Source organism: Mesocricetus auratus, unplaced genomic scaffold, assembly GCF_017639785.1.
Source record: "Mesocricetus auratus isolate SY011 unplaced genomic scaffold, BCM_Maur_2.0 Super-Scaffold_100676, whole genome shotgun sequence".
In the NCBI taxonomy this organism is placed as follows: domain Eukaryota; kingdom Metazoa; phylum Chordata; class Mammalia; order Rodentia; family Cricetidae; genus Mesocricetus; species Mesocricetus auratus.
Window position 1 is genome coordinate 60,904,041 of NW_024429266.1, and position 24,854 is coordinate 60,928,894.

Below are 24,854 nucleotides of genomic sequence, written 5' to 3' on the forward strand. Positions count from 1 at the left end.
TTCAAACAAACAAAATACATAAACCTTCAAGAAAACAAAAAACAAGCAAACAAAAACTTCAAAAAAAAACCAACACAAAACAAGAAGCTGGAATTCTTTAGACCTCAACATCTAGAAGGACCTAGTAAAGAATAGCATAAAATACATGTTATAAATGTTCCTAATGTGTAAAATAGATGTTTTCCAAATAAAGACAAATTTTGTGAGGATTTAACCAAAAATAAGGGGAAGGCCAGTCATGGTGGTGCATACCTTCAATCCCAAGCATGGTCTACACAGAGTTCCAGGACAGCTAGGACTACATTGAGAGACTGTGTCTCAAAAAAAAACAAAAAACAAAAACAAAACAAAACAAAAAAAAAAAAAAAAAAAAAGAAAAACCCAACCAACCAACCAATCTCCCCAAAGCCAACCAACCAACCAACCAAAAACCCAAACCAAGGGTCTGCTGGAAGAGCAGACTGATGAGCCATAGCTCCAGCCCATATTTGAGCTTTTTTACTCAGAGAATGACGTGAAGAAATTTCTGTTACAGGACAATGGTTTTGTAACTATGTGTGTGTTGGGAAATAGACAAAGTAGTGACTTTGTGAGTGTGGCAGGGAGCCACAGAAGAGTCACTGTTCTGAAACCTCTGTACTATTCACTAGATGGAGGCTGTAGTAAGAGATGTAGAGGAGGAAAGAGCGAGGCTGATATGCTTTGGAACTGGGTAGATATGCCCAGTAGAAAACTGGCTACATGATTTTGCTTCAGTAGGAGCAAGAGTTACCAGGTGTTAACAAAAGGTAGTACTGAGACCATGATCTGATTACCCAGAAAAATCTAGAAAATAATCAAGAGGGTTTAGGAAAGGATCCCCAAGATTAGCAAACCCCTAAAGGGGGAGAATAATGGCAGAAGAATGAGCCTAGTATTAGAAAAAGAAGGCCTGAGCTGCACATGCCAACCTGACTCACCACAGAACATGTGAGTGCACGTCAGCATTCCGCCAGCTGAGAACCAGCCAACTATTCTCAAATGAATGAACCATGACCTCTGTGACAGCTGTCTAGGCATACCTGCACATTGGTGGCCTTGGAGCTGTTGAGAACTGCATGGTGATGAGGTTCGAGGAAACTGTACTTGTTCTGACCCTGGATGTTGTAAGTAACCGACTGCAGAGCTACAGGGTAAAACACCAAAGAAAACAATACAATGAAATGCAGATGACTAAAGAGTCTGAAATAAACATTCCTCCAAAATTATTTAAATGGATATATTTTTCAATCTGGCAGGCAGGAGTCAAACTTCACTTAGCTTTTCTTTGAACTGTGATCATTCAGTAAAAACTACTTAACATTCAAAGCACTGACCAAGACACTGAAAACCAATCTCCTAATCATATCACTGAAAATTTTACGATCATTCTAACATTTCTGTTGTAGTGTTCAAATACAGATTTAAGAAAGAAGTCACACTGGGCACTCAGGAGGCAGAAGCAGATGGATCTCTGTGAATTCAGGGCCCACCTGGTTTACAGATTGAGATCTAAGACAGCCAGGGCTACACAGTGAAACCCAGTCTGGAAACAAAAAACAAAAGACCTAAAACAACTAAAAAAGAAACCACATTTTTTCTTTCAAGACAGGGTTTCTCTGTAGCTTTGGAGGTTGTCCTGGAACTCCCTCTGTAGACCAGGTTGGCTCCAACTCTAGGAGATCCACCTGCCTCTGCCTCCCCAGTGCTGGGATTAAAGGCGTGCGCCACCACTACCCAGCTTAGAAGTCGCTAATTTATAAAATAAAAAGTAGTGTAATTGGGGCTGGAGAGATGGCTCAGTAGTTAAGAGTACTGGCTGCCCTTCCAGAGGTCCTGAGTTCCATTCCCAGCAACCACATGGTGGCTGACAACCACCTGTAGTGAGGTCTGGTGCCCTCTTCTGGCCTACAGGCACCCATGCAGGCGGAACCCTATATACAAAATAAGCAAATAAAACATTGGTTTTGTTTTTTGTTTTTTTTTAAAGCTGGACAGTGGTGGCACATACCTTTAATGCCAGCACCCCGAAGGCAGAGGCAGGCAGATCTTTGAGTTCAAGGTCTGCCTTGTCTACAAAGTGAGTTCCAGAACAGCCAAGGATACTCAGAGAAACCCTGCCTCAATAAAAACAAACAAAAAAACCAATAAATAAGTAAAAATAAAAGGAAAAATGTAGGAAAGATAAAGGCAATAAAACACTCTGACGTATTTTAACATAAAAACAGGAAGAAATAGAAGGAAATTAGCCAAACAAAGCAAACAAAAACTTAATTTGTTGTTGAGATATTTTTGAATACCATTTAGAGTCAAACTAATATAGGTTTACTATAAATCTTCAAAGTTTCTTTTATTAAATTCGTTCAGGATGATTTGAAGTTATAGAATAATAATGAGCTATCAAATAGGAATCTTTTTAAAATACATATATGTATACATAGATATATTTTATTCATTTTAAACACCAAACACCACAGTTGTCCCTCCTTCCCAATAGTCAGGAATCTTAATTTATAACAGCCTGATCAGTCTCTATTTAGCCATCTCCCTATTGAAAACTTTCAATAAGTATCACTTAGAAACACAACAATTTCATGTAATTATACTAAAAAAACAATACTTCGAACTTGAGTACCCAATGAATTATAAACCATAAAGACCCATGTTAGAAGAAACCATAGATATGATCAGTCAAATCCAGAGATAGGAAACTCTCAAGACACATACAGAACTTACAAAACATGTATGAGGTGTACTTTACTATGTAAGGAATTGTAAAAACAAAACGAAACCAAGTAAATGGCATGATGGTCATATGCATTTAAAAAATCTTTAGGGCTAAATATACTGAAATGTTCATGAATAAAATAATATTCATGGGATGTACAGGAGGATGAGCTGGAGAGTTGGCTCAGTGGTAAGAAGCACTTGATGTTCTTGCAAAGGACCTAGATTCCCAGAATTGTAGCTCACAACTGCCTTAAAACTCCGGTCCCAGAGGATCCAATGCCCCGCTCTGACCCCCCAGTATATTGGGCATGCATGTGGTGCCTACACATACATGCAAACATGCATACACATAAAATAATAAAATAAACAAATCTTAAAGAAGAAAAACCAAAATACTACAGGAGTGGGCAGAAGCAGAAGTTTAGATAAAAATACAACAGTCACTATAAGTGTTAAATGTCAACACACAGGTATTCTATATATATTTGTTTACATTTACATGTTAAAAAGTGTCCAAAGGTTGGAGGCGTTAACAGTATGTAGCATTTTTAAATGTTTGTGTTCGATTCCTGGCAATATACGCACAGGTTCATATGCAATTCGAGCTGATGATTTCTTAATATCAACAATTAGCTTTGCTGCTTAAATGTTAGTAAGCCAATTCCAATAAATTAAAAGAGAAAAGAATTAAAGGAAGGGTTTAATAAAGTGATTTGAGGGCTTGGAAAAATGGTTTAGAGGTTAATAGTGGTTTTTTGTGCCCCTCCCCACTAATTTTGCTGTTAATTATGCTCAGAACATAGTATATGAAAAGACTGACCTATAGAAATAACACAGCCTAAGCAACAGTCTGGAGGATTGATTTTTCAGGCTTCCTTGGCCCAGAGACCCTCTCACTTGATCTTGTTCACATGCTCAGTTCTTTGATCTCCACTCATGTGCTCTGGCACCTGTGTGCCCAACTGTCCCCCCACATGTAGTAAGTAAACGTGTGCCACACCCCTCCCTCCATGTAATAAGTAAAATAAACAAAGTTGTAACTATTGAAGAAATGAGATAGTCTGAAAAGGCAATTATTTAGCAGTGAAAAGAACATTTTTCTTTTTACTTTATTCATTCAATTAAAATCGTTGTTATTTATTCTGCTATTGCTACAAAATCACATCAATTACTGGATGAAGGCTCTATGATGACCATTAGGGTAGTCACCAATTTGATTACAGTAGATGGCCTGTTCAGGCACACTTACCACTATTTCTAGAAGTCTTCGCTGGAGTTATCCTTGTGGATTCCTGGAGGTTCCCTGGGGCTAGGTTTCTCCCTAACCCCAAATGCCACCCCATCAAGACTTCTCTTTCGCTACTCTCCCCCTCTATCCTGTCTCCTGCATCCACCCCACTCCTTCAAGTTCCCATCCCTCCATCCTCCCTCCCCCACCCCAAGCAATTACTTCTTAAGAGATTTATTTTATTTATATGTAAGCCAGCTGGAGTTATAAGAAATTATTAGCAGCAAGAAATGGGAGCTGAGAACCAAACTCGGGTCCTCTAGAAATAGCAACAAGTAATCTTAACTGCTAACACGTTTCTCCAGCCCCTATTACTATTTTTAATTAGGTGTGGATGTTTGCATGTGGGCAAATAGGTGTACATGAGTACAGGTGCCTGTGCGGGCCAGAGGCATTAGATCCCCTGAAGCTGCAGTTATACACTGCTGTGAGCCACCAAGTGGTCTTTACTGCTAAGCCATCTTTCCAGGCTCTATTTTCAAAGGATTTTTAAATCCTTATGGCCTATTTTCAAAGGGGCTGGGATAATTAGCTTATACAAATGTTTAAAAATTGGTAGAAAGGGGCTTGGGAATGGTTCAGCTGCTCTTACAGAGGATCTAGGTTCAGTTCCCAGCACCCACATGATGAGTCACACCTTTCAGTTGAATCCAGGGGATTCAATGCCCTTTAAATTTAAAGTCCCTCCCTGGACACTGCACACATGTGTTGCACTTACACACACACAGAAAAACACATACATACAAGATAAAAATAAATAAATCAATCTAAAAAAAGACTAGCTAAATAGACAACATCATACCCTTTCTGTTTTGTAAGAGAAAATGATTTTAGTAATTTAGTTAACTGTAGCCCTTTGGCCACCTTTCAATGGTGCAGCACACTATATTCTTGTGAATAGGGTGAAGGAAGCAGGCTGTGTAGTCACACTCACCTTAAACTACTTTGTTGACCAGGTGGAATGACACTGTAATAGACTGGCATCCCCGCTGTAGGCAGGGATCCTTGGTTAGACTGGTTAGGGAATACAACAGGCTGTTGGTAAGTCTGATGGGCAATTCCTTGAGAACCTTGAGGCAGTGAAACCTAAAATTAGAAAGACAATTTAAATAGAAAAAAATGTTTTCTAAAGCTTGTAGACGTTCATGTCAAGTTCCTATAAATTTGTAAGGCATAGTTTGGCTGGAAACTCATCTCAGCCCCTCTCTTCCCTCTCTAAACCCTGTCCCCCTCAGAAAGACCGGCTGTCAAAAGTCCAGGCTTCTCCTCCAAAGCTCAAGACTATGCCTACAGGGTATTTAAGCTCTGGTCCCTAGACTGCCATGCGATTTCTCTTCTTCCTGCCTCTGCCTCACTTCTGGGGGGCTGGAGGGGCCAAAGAGGGGGGCACTTGGCTCATTACACCTGGTCTTTTGATTTGGCTTGATCTGGCTTATTCCATCATCAGAGAAAACCATTACCAGGGCTCCAAAAATACTTATTGTTAGTTACAATAAGGTCACCACAGCACCATAATAATCAATAGACACGACTCATATAATAGGCTAAGTGCATTCAATTTTTGAGGAACATTATTTATCATTTAAAAAGTTAATTTTAAAAAAGAAGCCCTGAGCAAACAGATGGTCATGTGACAATGAAGAGCCATCTAATTTAACTCAGACAAAGGATTCAGGGAGGGTATCAATGATGTACACTAAGTCATACTGAGAGCTACGGAGCTTTGGTCATCCAGAAGAGGCACCATCTCTACCTACCAGACACTGGCCAGTATTGCCACCAAAGGCCACATGGATGTCAAGGGTCAGGGCTGCCACTTAGGGCCATCTTAGTGCCCAAGGGCTGTCCATCTGCAGGGCCATATATATCTAAGTAGCTTGCACTGCCACCCAGGGACATGCGTTGCTGTCAGAGGCCATGTCTGGGTCCATGGCTCTGCCATGGCCCTGGTCTGTCATGGAAAGCAGTGAGGATATGGCTGCACAGAGCTGACCACACCCCTCATTGGCTGTAGTTCTATAGAAAAGTAGCCCTGCCCCTTGCCAACTGAAGCATTTGGGGGAGTTGGCCTTGTACCTCACCTGGGCAGCATTATAGGGTTGACCTTGGCAGTTGTGGGTGCAAGTGAGCCAGCCCTGAAGTGAGAGTGGCAGAGCTAGTCTGTCATGCAGTGATGTGTGCAAGGGAGAAACGCCTCCCCGCCACCACTTATGGCAGGCAGGCAGGCAGGCAGGCAGGCAGGCAGGCAGGCAGGCAGGCAGGCAGGCAGGCAGGCAGGCAAAACTGGTCCTAGGGTCACAGAATGGGAGAACTGACACCGCCCTCACTGGCTGGAGCACAAAGGAGAGTGGGTCCTGAACCCAGTCCAGGCAGCATAGTAGAGTTGAGAGAGGCACAAGTGATCTGACCCTGTGATAGTGCATGGGAGATCAAGTCCCACCCCTCATCTGCCATATGGTGGAGTGGGCAAGGGAGAGAAGACCCCTCCCCTCTCCTGTCCCCTGTTGCGGGTGGGAGAGCTGGCCCTGGGGTCACGAGAGTGGGATAAGTGGCACTGCACCTCAGCTGGGTAGCACAGGTGACCCTCTTGGTAGGGAGGAGGATGATGGTGAGACAGCTCAGAGGGCGTGAGAGGAGGAGAGCTGATCCCATGCCCCCTAGTCAGCCATGTGGTGGCATTGGTAAGGAAGAGATACCTTTTCTCCATGACCCTTTGCCACCTATGCCAGGCAGGAGAGCTAGCCCTGGGGGCAAGAGAATGGGAGAGCTCAAACTGCCTCCCACTGGCCCCAGCACATGGGAGAGAAGGCCCTGCACCTTGCCTGGGGAGCACACTTGAGCTCACTCTGTTGGGGAGGGAGGTGCTCAGGTTAGCCAGTCCTGTGGCTGTGAGAGCAGTGAGTGGCGCCTGCCCCCTCCCTTATACCATGTGGTGGCATGGGTGGGGGAAACATGCTGTCCACCCTCCACCCTGTGCCAACTGCAGCAAGCAGGAGAGAGAGCCGGGCTTGGGGCAAGAGAACAGAAGAGCTGGCCCTGTCCCTCACTAACTGCAGCAATTGTTGCATACACCTTGACTAGACAAAACAGTAGAGATAGCCCTGGTGGTGCAGGCGTAGTTGAGCCAGATCCAAGGGCATAAGAGCAGGAGAACTGGCCCTGCTCCTTGCTGTCTGACTGCAGTGCTGGGTGAGCTAGAAGGGGACATGCTGAAGAGCTTGCCCTAGTCTCTCAGTGGTGATGATGAGGGAAGCCAACAGGCTGACCAACCTAGCTACCACCCAGGCCTGGAGTCAGGGCTGAGTTAGCCAACCCCAACATCCACCTAATCTATGAATGTTAGAGTATGTGAAGGGGCACCAGATCCAAAGTCACAGGATCCCTGTGACACACAACAAGAGGAGAAGTCCCAGGTAAGGCTATCAATAATTCAAATATAATGTGAATAAGAAATAACAGTGTTGATAGAGTAGCAGAAGCCAGAGGCCTCGAGCCAGACCAACAAACCATTGCAAAGAACACTTACAAGATATATGGACTAGCTGGACGTTGGTGGCACACGCCTTTAATCCTAGCACTCAGGAGGCAGAGGGAAGTGAATCTCTGTGAGTTCGAAGCCAGCCCGGTCTACAGAGTGGGTAGCAGGACTGGCTCCAAAGCAACACAAAGAAGCCCTGACTTGAAAAACCAAAAAAAAAAAAAAAAAAAAAAGTCCATATATATATATATATATATTTGGACTAAGAGGTATACTGGATGACTCACTGGAAACACTACAGCTTCCATGCTGAGATTTTTTTCTTCTTTGGTTTTTAGGCTATGCTTTTAAATTTTGTTTTATTTTTTGGGGGTAAGGTCACAGGGGAGAAAGCAGAAGCAAGAGGGCAGGGAGATGAGTGGAATCAGGATATATGATAAAAAATCTACAAAGAATCAATAAAAAGTTAAAAAAAGAATTTGTGGCTTCAGTACAGTTAAGGACATATCATTTGACCTGGCCCGTTTTTCTTTCTTTCTTTTTTCTTTTTTCTTTTGATTTTTAAGGCAGGGTTTCTCTGAGGCTTTTGGAGGCTGTCCTGGAACTAGCTCTTGTAGATCAGGCTAGCCTGGAACTCACAGAGATCCGCCTGCCTCTGCCTCCCGAGTGCTAGGATTAAAGGTGTGCACCACCAACGCCCGACCTATTTTTCAGATGATAGTGTATCACTATTGTACTTATCTACCCAAAATGGCAGAAACATGACAAAGGAGGCTTCTATTCACAGACGGCCACAACACTATTTCCAATCATTTGTCTTCACATTTACCCAGTGTAAGGACTGCTTGGTACACCATGAGAAACAACTTATAAAAAATGCACGCTATAGTGCAAGCTTAATGCTTCAATCTCCAGAACTACAAAAACAACATGTTCTCTCCAAAAACAAAACAAAAAAGCAGGAACTATTTTCAACATCCAGCTCCATTTAAAATTTCACTCCTTTAATCACATCACCTGGCAGATCTCTTGAGTTCAAGGCCAGTCTGGTTCACAGAGTAAGTTCCAGGATAGCCAGAGCTACAAAGAGAAACCCTGTCTTGAAAAACAAAAACAAAACACCAACAAAAACTATATTCCATGTAAAATGACATTTCTCAAAATAGACTGTGAGTCCTTAAAAACCAAGGGCAAGTCTATGACCTGAATATTTGGTCTATCAGATTGGTCTGCGGGCATGGCTGTATGGCATTTTCTTATAATTTATTGATGTATGAGTACCATCCACTGTGGGCAGGTGGGCTTGTAAGCCTAAGAACAAGATAGAAAGCAGCATTCCTCTATGATTTCTGCGTAAGTTCTGCTGGAGTTCCTGCTCTGATTAATGGCCTAGCCTATGCTGTATGAAACAAACCCTATCCTCTCCAAGTTGCTTTTGGTCATGGTGTTTATCACTGCAACAGAAAGTAAACTAGGACACTCCCTAAAGAAGGAAGAAGGAAAAGCAAATTTAACATCATAATAAAAATATCTATTTAGATCAGGTGTGGTCCACTCCTTTAATCCCATACTCGGAAAGCAGGAGTCGGATTTCTGTGAGTTTGGGGCCAGCCTGTTCTACAGATTGAACTACACAGGCAAATCCTGTCTTCAAAAACCAAACCAACTAACTAATCAACTAAACAACCAACCAACCAATCACCAACTAACCAACCAACCAAACACCCCACAGGAAAGAAATTTGTTTGTCTGGGAAACAAATCTTTCTCTTCTAGATCTATAAAATCAAACTCCATGACATTATTTTATTTTATTTATTTGAGACAAGGTCTCATTGTAGCCCTGACTATCTAGACCAGGCTGGCTTTCAACTCATACACATCTGTTTACCTTTACTACCCAAGCGCTGGGATTAAATGTGTACCACCATGCCTGGCCTTCCATGTTTTGTTTTGTTTTTTTGAGTCAGGGTCCGACAATATAGCTCTAGCTGTCCTGAAAAATCACTATGTAGACCAGGCTGACCTTGAACTCACAGAGATTAGCTTGCCTCTGCCTTCTGAGTACTGATATTAAAGATGTGTGCCACCTCAACTAGCCTACCATGGCATTTTAAATAAACAACAAATCATAATATTTTGGGACTAAAGCAAGTAGTAGTCTTGTTTGTGAAACTGCACATAAACATAAATCCTACATATATGGATTTGTGGTCAGCATAACCATATCTTGTTATATCAAACATTTATTCATCACATCTATTTTCCTTTCTATTCCTTTCTCTCCAAAGAAGGCTTTCAAGGGAAGTGAACAATATAGTGCAACCCTTGCTTATATAGCTGTATAGTTGGAAATACAGTACCAGGTAAAACTTACAGGCCATTATCAATGTGGTTCAAATAATCTAAATATTAATAAGACAAATGAATAAAGTAATAAAGTGATGGGAAATGATATAACTAACAAAACTCTTAGGATGATAATGCTCTGTCTTCAAAAGCATTTCCTTAACATTAAAGGAATAGAGTAGCTGAGTGTGATAGCCCATGCCTGTGGAGAACCATAAGCTTGAATACAGCTGAGGCTGCATAGTAAACTCCAAGCTGAGCTAGGCTACAGTAATATGACTTGGTCTCAAAAATTCAAACCAAAAACCAAAAATTAAAATAAGCAAAGCGAAAAAAGGAAAGAAAGGAAGGAAGAAAGGAAGGAAGACATAAAAGGATAGACATAATATACTGAAATCATGCTTTTTATTTTATTTTTGTTTTGAAGCAAGGCCCTTCTGGATAGCCTGGCTGTCATGGCGGTTTCTAAGAAAGCCCAGATTGGCTTTAATAGGAGTAAGGCCTTGCCAGAGCTAGAGATTCAGCTGATCTGAAATCATCTATCCCTAAAGCAGGTGAGAGAAAACAAACCTGATATGATGGCACTGAAGGGTAGGGGATGACCACTCCTTGGATATGAGTTCCAGTGTTGTTTGGCTGACCTCCCATGAGGCTCTGATTCTGGGGTGACTGAACTCCAACTATTCCCTGGTAGTTTTGCTGCTGGTTGGGCACAACTTGATAACCTGTAATGGCAAAATGAGTTACATCTTGTTTTGAGTTTATTGTAAATAATAGTATATTTCTGTATCGTAAGCAAGCTCTACATGATTTGAAATGTCAGACTTTTATTCAACAAATCTCCAAGCCTATTATAAGATTTACAATGAAATAAATTTGATCCTGGCCCACCAAATCTATACAAGCAAAACATATATATATACAGATTTCTTCTATGGTTAAGGGTTACAGTCTTGGCTAACAAAGAACAAGCACTATTTAGCTGGTATCACAATGCTTAATGACAACTAGTCTCTGGGGATTAGGATGCCCTGCATAATTTGTGAGAACCCTGTCTAGGAGGTAAATATATGTACCATTCTTTTAAAAAATGCTAAGAATTTCATGTAATAAGAGAATATTAAAGATGGAATGTATGTGTACCTATGTACCTGTATAAGTTGCATGTCATCAGTGTCCCTGTTGGTGAACAAAATGACTATGTATGTGTAAGGGACAGGTTTTTAGAATGGTTTCAAGTTTTTCAAAACAAAACAAAACAAAGAACAAAAAACAAAACAAAAACAACAAACCATACCAAGACATGAATCCATTTAGGAATATGTTAGAAATATACAGCAAAATGCGCTATTTAGTTCTTTTTTAAGAATCATTTTCTTACGGTATTACTAATTTCATCTGAGAGAACTGTATCATTAAGATTAAATATGATTGCTAACCTAAGACGAACATGTTTATTTTTATGAAGTAAACTTTGAATATCAATTGTATTTTGTTTCCTGAGTCTAAGAACATCAATGCCCCTCCCCCACCATAGGGTTTCTCTGTGAAACAGTCATGGCTGTCCTGGAACTCACAGAGATCTGCCTGTGTCTGCCTCCCAAGTGCTGAGATTAAAGGCACGAGCCACCACTGCCAGGCTCTAAGAACATTCTTTTGTGAATACCAATTAGTGCAACATTTCCAAACATTACCAAAAATCATATTTTCATTAAAAACAAACAAACAACTGATTAAAAACAAGTCATTTAGCTTCATGGAACTTAAAACAAAACAACAACAAAAAACAAAACAAAACAAACCCCACCAGTGTCCTGCCAGTGTAAATAGCAGGTAAAGGGTGGTGAGATTGTATCCCTGATTGTACCATATATTTTGTTAAATAAATTCCTCTAAAGTGAGAGGAACTATACCAAAAAACCAAACAAACAAAAAAACAAAAAACAAAAAAACTCAGGCATTGACTGCAAACAGGGCATCAATCATCAATGCAGTTGACTTCATGGCATTCTAACTCTGCATAAAAATGCATGTTCTAGACTCTTCTCTGTAAGAAAGAGACTGATAATACATTGTCTACTATCGCCTCTCTTGTGCATTTCCTATACTGCTTAAGTTTGAACATGGACAGAAGAAAAAGTGAAAAAATATTTTGGCTTAACAACATTCAATCCTATCTTCTTTTATCAGCAAATGATAAAAGTCATACACAACTTTATAAATTATTAACTATTAACACAAATACACTGATGCATTTTTGTCTTTAAAAAAATTAAGACAGGAACAAAAATGGGAAACAACCATGAGACATTATGTCTGAGATGCCACTTTTCAAAACACACGCGCACAAACATACAACCTACCTGGCAGAATTCACTATAATATAATTGAACTTTATAAGTATTTTAATCTAAATAGTCATACTACTCCAATAAACAAGTGTTCTGGATATTAACTTTTGTTTTTGAGAAGTGCTGGAGAATCAAACACATGACCTCTCACATTCTAAGTAATGTATGAACCAACGAATTGAATGCCTATTCTCAATGTTATCCTTACAGTTTATTAAAAAAAGATCAAGGTTGTTTATTTAAGGGGAAAAAAAGGTGTGTATGGGAGAAAGCCAGTCTACACTACCAATATTGTTTTTACACAAAATAAAAAGTCTAATATGCACTTGTCAGGTTTTAGAGACCTGACTTAGTGGCATCTTTCCTAAGACTTTCTTATGAAAACACACTGACACAGAAGATATTCAAGTGAAGAGCTACAGAGACCACATAACAGGATTTAATGTAGGATTACTTGGACGGTACATTACAGAACTTACACCAATAAATTCTATTCCCAATTTTTATCAATTGCCATATACAGACACATGAAACACATTAACATTTGGAGATAATGGCAACAGGAAATCTAAAACACCTGATCCAGGATAGTCATCATTTACAGAGGACAACTTGTATTATACTTGCCAGTGGGGTGACATGAACGATGAGAATGAGACCACCTTTAAGAAATGATGATTCTGAGACAATAAAACCATGAAACTGAAGAATGAACAGTCTTGTGAAAGAGGGAGACAAATTCTTACAGGTATGGAGGTATTAATGTCTGTGATTTGGTTTAAAGAAAAAGAATATTCCAACAAAAACTAAAGGGCTGAATAAAGGGGAAAATTACATTTGATGGACAGAACAGTGGTCTGTAATAGATACAGTGTGTGGACTAAAGGGCCAACAACAAAGGTAGAAGAGAATCCCAGTGAAGAAACATTGTATGAGTGGAGTGGTACCAGTTTTCTGAGTCACACTTTTGTCTTGAGGGACTGTTTACTTGGCTCATGGTTTCAGTCCATCATGGAGGGAAGGGTAGAGCAGAGCAGAGCAGCTTCCATCGGTGGCCAAGGACCAGAGAGAAAGAATGCCTGTGTTAGCAGGCTTTTGCTCCCTCCCTCATTCCCCCTTCCGTTAAAAAGCCCCAGGCTTTGGGATGGTGCACCCACATACATGCTAGTCTTCTCCACTTAATTGTATCTGGAAAGACCCTCACAGGAACACACAGAGGTAGAGGGAGAAAGAGGAAGGTGAGAACACTTTACAAACTTCTTGGGTGCATTATTCACTTTGAATGTCACACTTTTCTCTTTCTGAGATCAGAGAAGATCCAGTGTGAGTAGGATGGCATGGCTGTGCTGTGGACCACACTACCTTTGGATTGAAATTAATCTATTTATCCCACTGAGTCGTGTGTCTACATTTTTTATATTAACACTTCATTCACAAGCAGCAAAAACAATTGACCAATAGTGGATTTATTAAAAATAAGAATGATAGGCACTATAAAAGAAAATGTCTCTTTCCTAAGATGCTCTCTTGTGCCAATTCTGTCCACTGCCTTATAAAACATCCCCTAAAACTAGTGGTAACATGAACTTGTTCTTACTAATTATTCCTTGCCTTTGTGTATACTGATTAAAAAAAAAGGAAATGATACACCATTTAAGAGTAAGGAAAGACATTTTAACACCTATCCTTGCCCTTCAGAATAAAGCAACTAATATTAACTAGCACTCAGCTAAAATGAAGGGAATCAGTATGTATACTTAAAATAATGGGGGAAAACACATTTTAGAGTAGAAACAAATTAAAACATTCTCCTACATAAATCTACTGATTTACTATGTGCTGAAAGGCTAGTTTCTCACAACCCATTATAGAAAATGCTTTCTGATGGTAACAGTTTAAGTTTTAATATAGCATTAGTTTATGAAGTTAAATATATTTAGTCACCCTCACAAAACTGGTAATCCCATAAATATAAATGCCATTAGGCTGGAGTTTGTGGCTGATTAGTGCATTAAACCTCTGAAGGAAACTATTCAGTAACTGAGACAAAAATTTCATGTCATTAACCACAAAATACTGAATCAATTACTAAGACTATGAAGCTTTTTCAATTTGTAACTAATATACAAATATGAAAGAATTATTTTAATATTTCTGAAACAAATGTGATAATCAGGTGATGATAAACGATACTCAGAGAAAATTAAAAAAAAACCTTGCAAACATTAATCTATAATCACCACTTACTGTTCTATGTGTGGTTAACCTTGTCTTTTCTTTTAAGAGAGATTTTACAAAGTGGTGGGAAAGAAGTGTTTAAAGAAAATTTCACTTTTAAACTAAAAAATTAGATTTATTTATTTTAAAATGATGATTTTCCCCAAGATTTATTTTTATGTATAGGGGTGTTTTGCTTGAATGTATGCCTGTGCCTATGTACATCAAGTGACAAGGTAGGTCAGAAGAGAGTATCAGGTCCCTGGAACTGAATGTTCAGTTGGCAGGAAGCTTCCATGTGAGTGTTGGGAACTGAACCAGGTTCTCTGGAAATGCTCTTAATTACTGAGTCATCTCGCCAGTACCTAAATAAATTTCTTAAGACATGATTAGGCCAGATGTAGTGATACATGTCTTTGATCCCAGCACTCAAAGGGCACAGAGGCAGACAGATCTTGTTGAGTCTGAGACCAGCCTTATTTATCTAGAATGAGTTCTAAGCCAGCCAAGGTGATAGTGAGACCTGGTCTCAAAACAAAACAAAACAACACAGTACAACATAAAACACTTAGACCTTAGGTATAACGATTAATGGAAAAGAAAATAACTCAGTTGATCTCTAACACCTTTTAAGGAAAGGAGTATGTATTAAAAAGCTAAAAAGACTATTTTAGGACAAACCATGCTATTCTTGCCTTTAGCATAAAATTCAGTCCAAAACTCCTATGCCTTTTCATTTAGAGTATCAGATAAGTATCACTGCTTCAAAGGTATCCAAAGATAGTATTCTCAGCTGACACTCATAAATTTATTACATGCCAGCACTGCTCTGTGCACATGAAGTAACTCATTCCACATTCATAGATACAATTATTTCAAAAAGACACAATTATCCCCATTTTCTGGTGAGGAAACAAAGGCACAGAAAGTTTCATACCTTAGTCCAAGGTCACAAGCCGGTCAGTGTATAGCTGGCTGGGATCTGCATGTAAGATTTACCTTCCCCAAGGACAAGTGCAGAAGTGGAATGAGTACTACAGAAATACTCAAATAATTAGCATCTGAGATCTTTGATTTTGTGAGAACTTTTGTTGGAGAAGACATCTACTCTAGTTTAACACACCTAAGTCTCTAGGTAAGCTTACTTGTAGAAAAATCTAGAGTTCATTTTGTTTGCTTATTGTGTTTTAACTATTATTATTTTTTTCTTTCAAGATAGAGACTATGTAGTCCTACCTGGCCTACATGGAGCTAATTATGTAGACCCATTTGGTCTCTGCCAGTCTGTCTCCTCCCAAGTACTGGTATTAGAGGTATGTGCCACCATGGCTGGCAAGAAATCAGAATTAGCCAGCCAACTAATTGTTCACTTGAATTAAAGAGTATTTGTGAGAACAAGCATAATTATCAAAAATAGAAATCAGAATAAGCAGTTACTCCAGAAAGCAGCTACACATGGACTTGAGAGTTAAAAAGCCATCCAGAGTAAAGTTTATACGAGCAACTCATGCTGTCCTCAGTGTCCCCACTATCTTGGCATGGTCTGTGACCCCTGTATTTCAAAGCTATACCTCTACCTTATTATCAGACAAGATTTCTCAGTAGAAACAATTAGGAAAGGGTGACCAATCCCAAAGGTTAATGTATCCCAGATTGACCCCAAAACTCTGTGTCTCTAACCCTCTCTAATCTACACTCATCCTCTTGAGGATTCAGCTTTGTAATTTTGTTTGAGGCTGCTTTGGCTTGAAAGAAGGACTCTGTTGCCCTATTCTGGATGAGTCTACAAGAGATTTTTACAGATGCTGGCTATCTTCTCCACAATGTCAGACTTACTCAGTGGAGCCAACCCTGCTTTAATTAGGACACCTCATGTTTGTTTCACGTCTTGGTGTTGTCTGAAGCAATGACTTTCCCACCATCAACCGAGGTGCTTTCCATTCATTGTAGCATCAAGACAGGAAAACATGCCAGGGTTGAATCACACTGGTAGGAGACATCAGGAATCTTTACATTAGGACCTTTCTAAGACTATCACAACCAAAAACATCATTTAACATATTATCCTCTATAAAACTAATAATCAGGAGGTAAAATTTCATGGTTTTAGGATAGATATTTGACTTGATTTTATTCTTGAAATCATTATGAAATGTTTGATCCTTCATTCAAATAATTTAAAAATGCAGGAAATGCCTAACAAGTATGTAATTTTGTATTATACTTTCTAAAGAGCAGGATATTAAGAGATTATTTATTGGGCTTTCCATAATGCAAGATAACTGTGGGGCCTGTTAGCCAAACTTTACTGTAATCATAAAGTTAGAAATATGGCAATCACTAAAAACATGGGGAGGGGTAATACTGTATTTCAAAAATCTGTTATTTATGGAGACCAAAAGTCATTAATCACTTAGTACCCCATAATAGTAGGCCATTAATGACATACACGCCTCACTTTATGTGCATTTGTTGAATAAAATTCATGTTCTTAAAAGTGTTCAAACTGCTTGAAATTTTCTCTGAACTTTTGTTTAAACAAAGCAGTTTTACAGCATCAAGCCTGTGTTACTAGGAGTATTACCTAGGACAAGTGGCTCTGTGGTTCAAGTTCCTTATCTAATTTCAGATAAGAGGAAAGGGTACTTAGTTTCAATAATTTCAAAAATATAGTTTGAAGATTGCCAAATATAAAACTGATGATAAAGAAGGAGAAGTGGATTCCTAGAGAAAGAAAAGTACCATTGGGTTAAAAAAAATGCTGTAAGAGCATTTCCAGTATCCTGACAAAATATTTCAGACCCCCCAGTACAACATAAATTATTCTTCATCAAAAGTAGTTTCAATATATGAGATTTAAAACAAAAAAGAAAATTGTGTGATTTATTTAGAAATAACAGAAAGTTAGAAAAAAGCAAGGTATCTTTCATTGGAATTTGTCTATCTGATGGGAGAGCAACACCAATAGTGACTGATTCCAAACAGAATTAACATACAGTTATCAATATGGGTGTTTTGAATCACTACCATCCTTTGTTAAAGGACCATACTGCTACAATAATATCCCACCTCTGCCAAGACTCTCTTAGGAAAGCACCAACAATTGTGCAAGCTAAGAGAAGAAGGGCAATATGAATTGATGGCTCAAGCACGACTCTGGAAGATTACAAAGAATACTCTATTTTTAACTCTCTCTCATTTCAACAGATGAGAGTTAAGAAGGAAACACAGTGCCATCTAGACTAACAAGCTAGATTTTCTTTATCCTTCAAAACAGATAAGCCATAAATCAGATAGAAAGACAAACTGAAGAAATGCTTTATTAACATGACTATGCTGAGGAATCTAAGTGTATTTTCCTTACCAGTATTAACATTTTTCCAGATTAGACTTGAACAAAAGAAGCAGTGTGAGCAAAGTTAAGCTTTTAAAAAGTCATTTTGCTGAATCTAAATTTATGTGAACTAGATGTTGATATGGAAATGTAAAAGAATCTTAAATTATAAAACAGGTATGTGTTCTGTCTGGTACTATTTGGTATATAGGCTAGTTCAATGAAAGCCATCTCTTGCTTGTACTTGGGAAAAGACAGTTGCTAACACAGCTTCTTTAGTGTTTTTCCTCTGCCAATCTTTCTACTCTCATGCTTCAGCTCAACAGAAAGGTCAGCAAAACTCAACCTGAATAAAATCAGCCACACAGATGTTAGAGCTCTTAGTTATTTAAATAACTATCCTAAATAACTCAAGGAAACCTGTAAGTACTTACCAAATACATTTGCTCCATATTTCAGTGGCAGCAGATTTAATAGTGAGGGGAAAGGGAAATAGGTGGAATTGTACTTATTATACAATTCCTGACTATGCAGCTCATGCAAAACTATGAAATGCTCACAGAATCAATAAAAAACTAAGTAAAATCAGGGCCACCACCTAGTAACATAAATTTCCTATTATATTGTCAGTAGAGAAATACATGATCAGTTCTGTTCTTATAGTCCCCCTGTGTGACTAACTAAATTTCTTATCAGCATGATTTACTTCTGGTCATCCAACAGCGTAGATTATTCCTAGCTTTTCACATTCTAGTTACTTTTTTTAAATTAAAAACAATCTTAATGGCGGAGCACACCTTTAATCCCAGCACTCAGGAGGCAGAGGCAGGCGGATCTCTGTGAGTTCGAGACCACCTTGGTCTACAAGAGCTAGTTCCAGGATAGCCTCCAAAGCCACAGAGAAACCCTGTCTCCAAAAACCAAAAGAAAAGAAAAACAAAAAACGAAACCAAAAAAACAAAAGCAAAAAAAAAAAAAAAAAAAACCTTAACACATTCTAGTTACTTTCACTTATTTATTTTCATTGCTATGATTTGAGACACAGTTTTTTAATTAGCCCATGCTGGCTTTGAACTCTTTATGTAAAAAAGGACGACTTTGATCTTCTTGCCTCTACCTCCTAAATACTGGGATTAAGATACCACAAGCAACATGCAGTGCATGTGGTGCTAGAGATGGCTTCCTGCGTGTTAGGCAGGTACTCTACCGAGTTATATTCCCAGCTCCCCTCAATCCCCAGGTACTTTTCAATCTATGACCTGCAATGCTGCCTATATTCTTCCCACTGGAAATCCTGTTCACTCTAAAGTGTTCCTTATACAGTTTGGCTCACCATTATGCTAGTATAGTATGCTGGTAAAAAAACCTTAATGTATAATCACATGGCTTTGAGTTATTTGAAAAATTAAGATTGAAGATAAAACTCAATGATATTTGAATTTACCAGCTGGCTATAAAACTAAGATCAGATTTAGTTTCAGAGAATTATTTTACCTTTCATAGGCATGCAATAGTAACAGTCTTGAAGAAAATCGAATTATTTATCTTGGTAAGGGTCTGATCAATTTAAAATGCATGTGGATGTCTTTGGTCCATCAGGTCCATGTTTTAATTAATACTATGCCCCTAAAAAGTTGTATAACAAGAGCGGAAGAGCCAAATTTGACATCTACCAGTGAGTTTGGAATACTTAAGCCATTAAACTTTATTAGATAAGCTGCAAATCAAACTGAATCTGCCATCCAAATATGCTTTGGAAAAGAAAAAAAAAACAATAGTTTTTTAAAAAGTAAATTATATGAAGTCAAGGCTGCCATTTAAATTCAAATCCTTATTTCTAAGTATGATGTAAGATTAAAAGGCAATTACAGATAAAGGAAAAAACCAACAAATATCAGTAACTTAATACAGCACTAAGAAAGAAAAAAAGAAAAGAAAGGAAGGAAAGAAAAAAGCAGTTAAAACCTGAGTAAAAAGAAGCCAGGAAGCAGCTGAAAAAGAGACCGGTTCACTGTGAGAAATGTACACCTCTCAGACAGTGCTACGGCCCCGAATCCAACAGCTCAGGACAAGGCCAATTATAGTAAAATATTAAACACATATGGTGAAGCTGCAAACTTTTCAAAAGAGTCCTAAGAATGAAAGCAGCTATGTATCATACAGCCAGGACCTGAAGTCTTTTTTAAAGTCACTACCTGTGGGTCCATTATACTGTATAGTATCCAAGGTGTACCTTTTAAGCAAAGGGTTAAAATAATAAATTGTAATATTGCAATGGCAAATTACAGATCTTTTGAAATAGCTGCTTATTTGACAGCAGTTATCAACAGTAAGACACTAAGCTATTTTAAGTCAGTTCTAATGTTCTTTTTCTTTCTTTTTAGTTTTTCGAAACAGGGTTTCTCTGTGTAGCCCCAGCTGGCCTGGAACTCACAAGAGATCTGCCCCCTTACCCCTATTAAAAATGTGTGCCACCATCTCCCAGATGATGTTCACCTTTCTAAACCAGAAATGACTGGTTTAGAAAGAGATACACAGACTCTTCCAATTTTTAAGTTCACAGAGGCTGGACAATACAATAACACCATCTAAATTTCATAAGTGAGCAAACTGAAAGCCCCAGGCTTTATAGCACAACTAGCAATAATTAAAAATGACTGTGGGAATAGAGAGATGGCTTAGTAAGAGCATTCACCGCTCTTACAGAGGGCCTAGGTTCAATTCCCAGCGTCCGCTGATGGCTCACAACTGTCTTTAACTCCAGGGGACTCAACACCTTCTACTTGCCTCCTTGGGCACTGCACAAATGTAATGCAAGGACACACAAGAAAGGAAAATACCCATAAATGAAAAATAAACAAAAATGAAGTCTGGAAAAAACTTAGAGAAAAAACACCATGAGCCATTAGGATTCTGATTAACGGTCTGCATTCAAGACTTCCACCAGTGTTTGCTGATGTACTGACTTAATCTTATTTGGAATGACCAGTCAGTAATTTCAGATTCGCAACAGAATAAAACTTCACTCCCCTATGTAGGGAGAGACCTAGGCACCCCAGCAGTGGCTGCAGCAGTGAGCGCTCACCTCACCAGGCTCAAGTGTTGGGGGCTAGGTGAACTTACTTCCCCAAGCCCCATGAATATCCCACACCAGATATAAGAGGACAGGGATGTTGTATGTTGTTCTATTAGGGCTGAGGAGAGGGGCACTCGCGCTCTCTGGGGGTTCTGGTCCGGCCTTGGAGAGCAGTGGAGCACTAACGTTGGGTTCTCAAGTTTCTCATTTAAGTGATTTCTCCCTAATGAAATAATATATGGCATCCCTACCCTGTGTATGGAAACCTTCTTCTTATACCCAATGCTAATATTGCTCCAGTTGGGGTCCCATAGTATATAGAATTTTATTCTCAAGGAGATTTCAATACATTGCCACAGATATGGTTAGAAAATGAAAGCATTTTATCTAAAAAGATTTTCACAATGTTTATTCCACAAAGAAGAAAATAACAGAAAATCCATTATTTCCATTGTCCATATTCTGTGTGGTCTGAGAATCCCACCCTCCTTGCAAAAGATGGTTTCTCTGTGTAACAGCCCTAGCTGTCCTGGAACTTCCTCTATAGACTAAGCAGGCTTCCAACTCAGAAATCTGCCTGCTTCTGCCTCCCAAAAGTGCTGGGTGGGATTAAAGATGTGTGCCACCACGGCCCAGGTTGACTCAGCAGAGTTTGTTAATTTAGGGGAAAATGTTTGTTAAAGCATTTAAGTACTAGTAGTGCCATATCAAAGAAAATTTGCTACAATTTTTCATTATTTGGCTGAATGATCAGTCCCATTCTTTCATGAAATCAAAGAAAATAGCCTTGTGAGTTCTTTCAGCATACAGAAGCATGGTTGACAAGAACCAAAAAAAAAAAAAAAAAAAAAAAGTGGTAGAAAAAGTTTACATTTTAATCATGATGGTAAAAAAATAAGGAAATTAAGAAAATGTATTAAAAGTAAAGACAGAAACTATGTTAGCATATGAAAATTGAGGCAGAAATCAGTAAAAAACAGAAACAGAAATTGCCTAATATTTTGGTTTCTTTGTTCTTATATTAGGATTCAGACATAAAGCCAGGGTATAAAAAAAGTTAACAAACTAGAAAACTATTGTTTTAAGATTATAACTTTGAGACGGGCATTGATGGCACACGCCTTTAATCCCAGCACTTGGGAGGCAGAGGCAGGCAGATCTCTGTGAGTTCAAGGCCAGCCTGGACTACAGAGTGAGTTCCAGGACAGCCAACAAACAACACAGAGAAAACCTGTCTCAAAAAACCAAAAAGATTAAAACTTTGGCTGGACAGTGGTGGCACATGCCTTTAATCGCAGCACTCGGGAGGCAGGTGGAGCTTTGTGAGTTCGAGGCCAGCATGATCTACAGAACAATTTCTAGGAAAGTCAGCACTACATACAGAAACCCTGTTTCGAAAAACCAACCAGACAGTCAGCCAGCCAGCTAACCAACCAACTAAATAAATAAATAAAACTATATGACTTTGTTAAAAAGAGTTCAAATTCCCACCAGTTCTATAAAGAGGCTAATATAATTACTAACATATTGATAATTTTGGCTGCTGAGCACTTCCTTAAAAGGAACTTTTCTATTATACTTACAGGCATAACAAAATCATGTGTCATTTCAGGTAAAAATGTTTGAGAATTCCCTCTTATTCTTTTTTTTTTTTTTTTTTTTTGGTTTTACGAGACAGGGTTTCTCTGTATTGTTTTGGATGCTGTCATACCAGCCCGGCTTCGAACTCACAGAGATCCGCCTGCCTCTGGCTCCCTAGTGCTGGGATTAAAGGCGTGCGCCACCACTGCCCGCTCCTCTTATTCTTTAAACAGAATGAAACATAATTAAATCAAGCTATAAACTACTAGAATAATGCATAAAATAAAGAAAAGAACAGGTTTTCATCAGAATGATTTACTATGCTGATATCTAGGTGGCAGACGATGTCAAAAACTATTGAAGGACAGGCTGTCCACTTCTGCAACTTAGCTGTCTAAATGCAGTCTGGTTTACTGTTGTTCTCTTCCATCTTAACTAACAGCAGGAAGAGCACAATTAAAGTATCACAAATGATCAACACCTTCCTACCATATTATGCCTATTTTGCATTTTTAATTATTTTTCATTAAGTGGGACTATCTGTGGGCAGAGATATAATTGAACTAGCATTTCAGTCCCAACATGTGACTTAAGGTCTTATTTTGTAGATAATTTGATCATGGGAAGAAATAAATTTTACCATAAAAATAGAACAAAAATAAAAACTTGCATAAACACCCAGTGGAGGATCTTTGCTGCCTTATTAACAGGGTTTATTAACACAGAAAATCCCATAAAAGGTATTTCAATGAATGGCATGAGGGTCAGTCTACTTTTTTCTATAAAACAATTTTTAGATTATTTTATGTGTCTAAATGCTTGGTGCTTACAGAGGTCAGAAGACAGCATTGGATTCCCTGGAACTGGAGTTATAGATGATTTTAAGCCTTCATGTGGGTGTTGGGAATTAAACCTGGGTACTCTGTAAGAGGAGCAAGTGCTCTTGATCTCTAAGCCAACTCTCCAAAACTCAATGTACTTTCTATAAAATTATCGAGGCATCATAGGTAAGGATGTCACTAGGCAGGAAAAGCCGGCCTAGCATAGACAAAGCCCTGACTTCCATTTCCAGAACCACAGGAGAAAAAAACATAATTAAAAGCAAATCAGATGTTACAATTTTGGAAGGCTAAAAAAAAAAAAATCAAGATATAAATAATATAAGAAGTCAATTATTTTCAGGCTCAGAAAGCACAGAAAAATGCTTATATTTTTGTTTTAACTTTTGATACAGGGTGCTGCTATGCAGCCCAAGTATGATCCTTCTAACCTTAGGCTGGTCCCAGCTAGAATATCATTTTTATTAGAAAACAATCGTGTATGTGACCTGAAATGAGCAATATTATGATCAATGTTCCTAAGGATAAACAATTTTTTGAGACAGGGTTTCTCTGTGTAATAACCCAGGCTGTCCTAGAACTTGTTCTATAGACTAGGCTGGCCTCAAACTCAAGAGATCCACCTACCTCTGTCTTCTGAGTACTAGGACTAAAAAGCTGTAATTTCTCATTGTAAGATGTGTGCATATGTATAAAAAGAGGGAGAGGTTATATGTCATGACATAAGTCTGGAAGTTAGAGACAACTTTGTGGAGTTGGTACTTTACCCCTTTACCTTTGTCTAAGTTATGGGCATCCAATTTAGACTGTCAGGCTGTGCAGTAAGCACCTTTACCTGCTGAGCCACCTGGACAGCAGGGAACAACTTTTGATGTCTCTTGTATTTAAACTACATAATGTTTATATTTTTGACATAGGTTGTATTATTAGGTTACAGGAAAATCTGTCATTAAAAGGAGTCACATTTGAAACAGAACAAATTATAGCTCAGTTAAAACAGTCAGATGATGTTCAAAACCCTTTAGAAAAAAAAATCTGTTGCGCACAGAATATAGGGGCTAGTCCATACAAAAGAGAGAAAAGCCTGCATATTAAGAACACAAAACTTCCAGGTTTAACAGGTTAAGAACAGGAAAGTATGGCTGTAGAGTTGTGATAATTATGACTCTTATCTGATAATGGTAGTTGGTGACTGTACTCTGTACTAATACAAGAAGAAGAGTACTTTTACTGGAAGGGCCAATCCAGAAGTAGCTCTCAAGAGTTAGCAGACAGTACTGAAGCAGCAGACTCCTCTGTGCAGGTAGAGTTGAAACGGCTCTGCACAGAATCTGTACCTCCAACACTGACAAGTAGCTCAAAATGCTCTATAAAAGTCGGTAATAGATTCTAATTTCAATTCTCCAAATGATATAACACAAGGTTTTAGCTAAACACCTAATTAAACATTTATAGCAAGATACGACCAGGATGGAAACAGAAGTGAGTTCATTAGAATCAGTAGGACAGCTTTCTTTCTGTATGTCTGTGGAATTGAATGCACATGTGTGTACAAACCAGAGTTTGTCTTTGGGTATGGTTCCTCAAGAGCTGT

At 38.7% G+C, this 24,854-nt stretch overlaps 1 protein-coding gene across 9 annotated transcripts in view; it reads right to left on the minus strand.

Annotated features, from left to right (window-relative positions):
* R3hdm1 (R3H domain containing 1) overlaps positions 1 to 24,854 on the minus strand; it is a 114,954-nt gene that overhangs the window by 7,327 nt on the left and 82,773 nt on the right. For all 9 annotated transcript variants that reach the window (XM_005079876.4, XM_013120374.3, XM_013120375.3 and 6 more), the window contains 3 exons: positions 10,433 to 10,587; positions 4,971 to 5,122; positions 1,062 to 1,165 (listed from right to left, as the gene is read on the minus strand). In XM_005079876.4, coding sequence (XP_005079933.2) covers positions 1,062 to 1,165; positions 4,971 to 5,122; positions 10,433 to 10,587 — 411 coding nt within the window. The remainder of the gene's footprint in view (positions 1 to 1,061; positions 1,166 to 4,970; positions 5,123 to 10,432; positions 10,588 to 24,854) is intronic.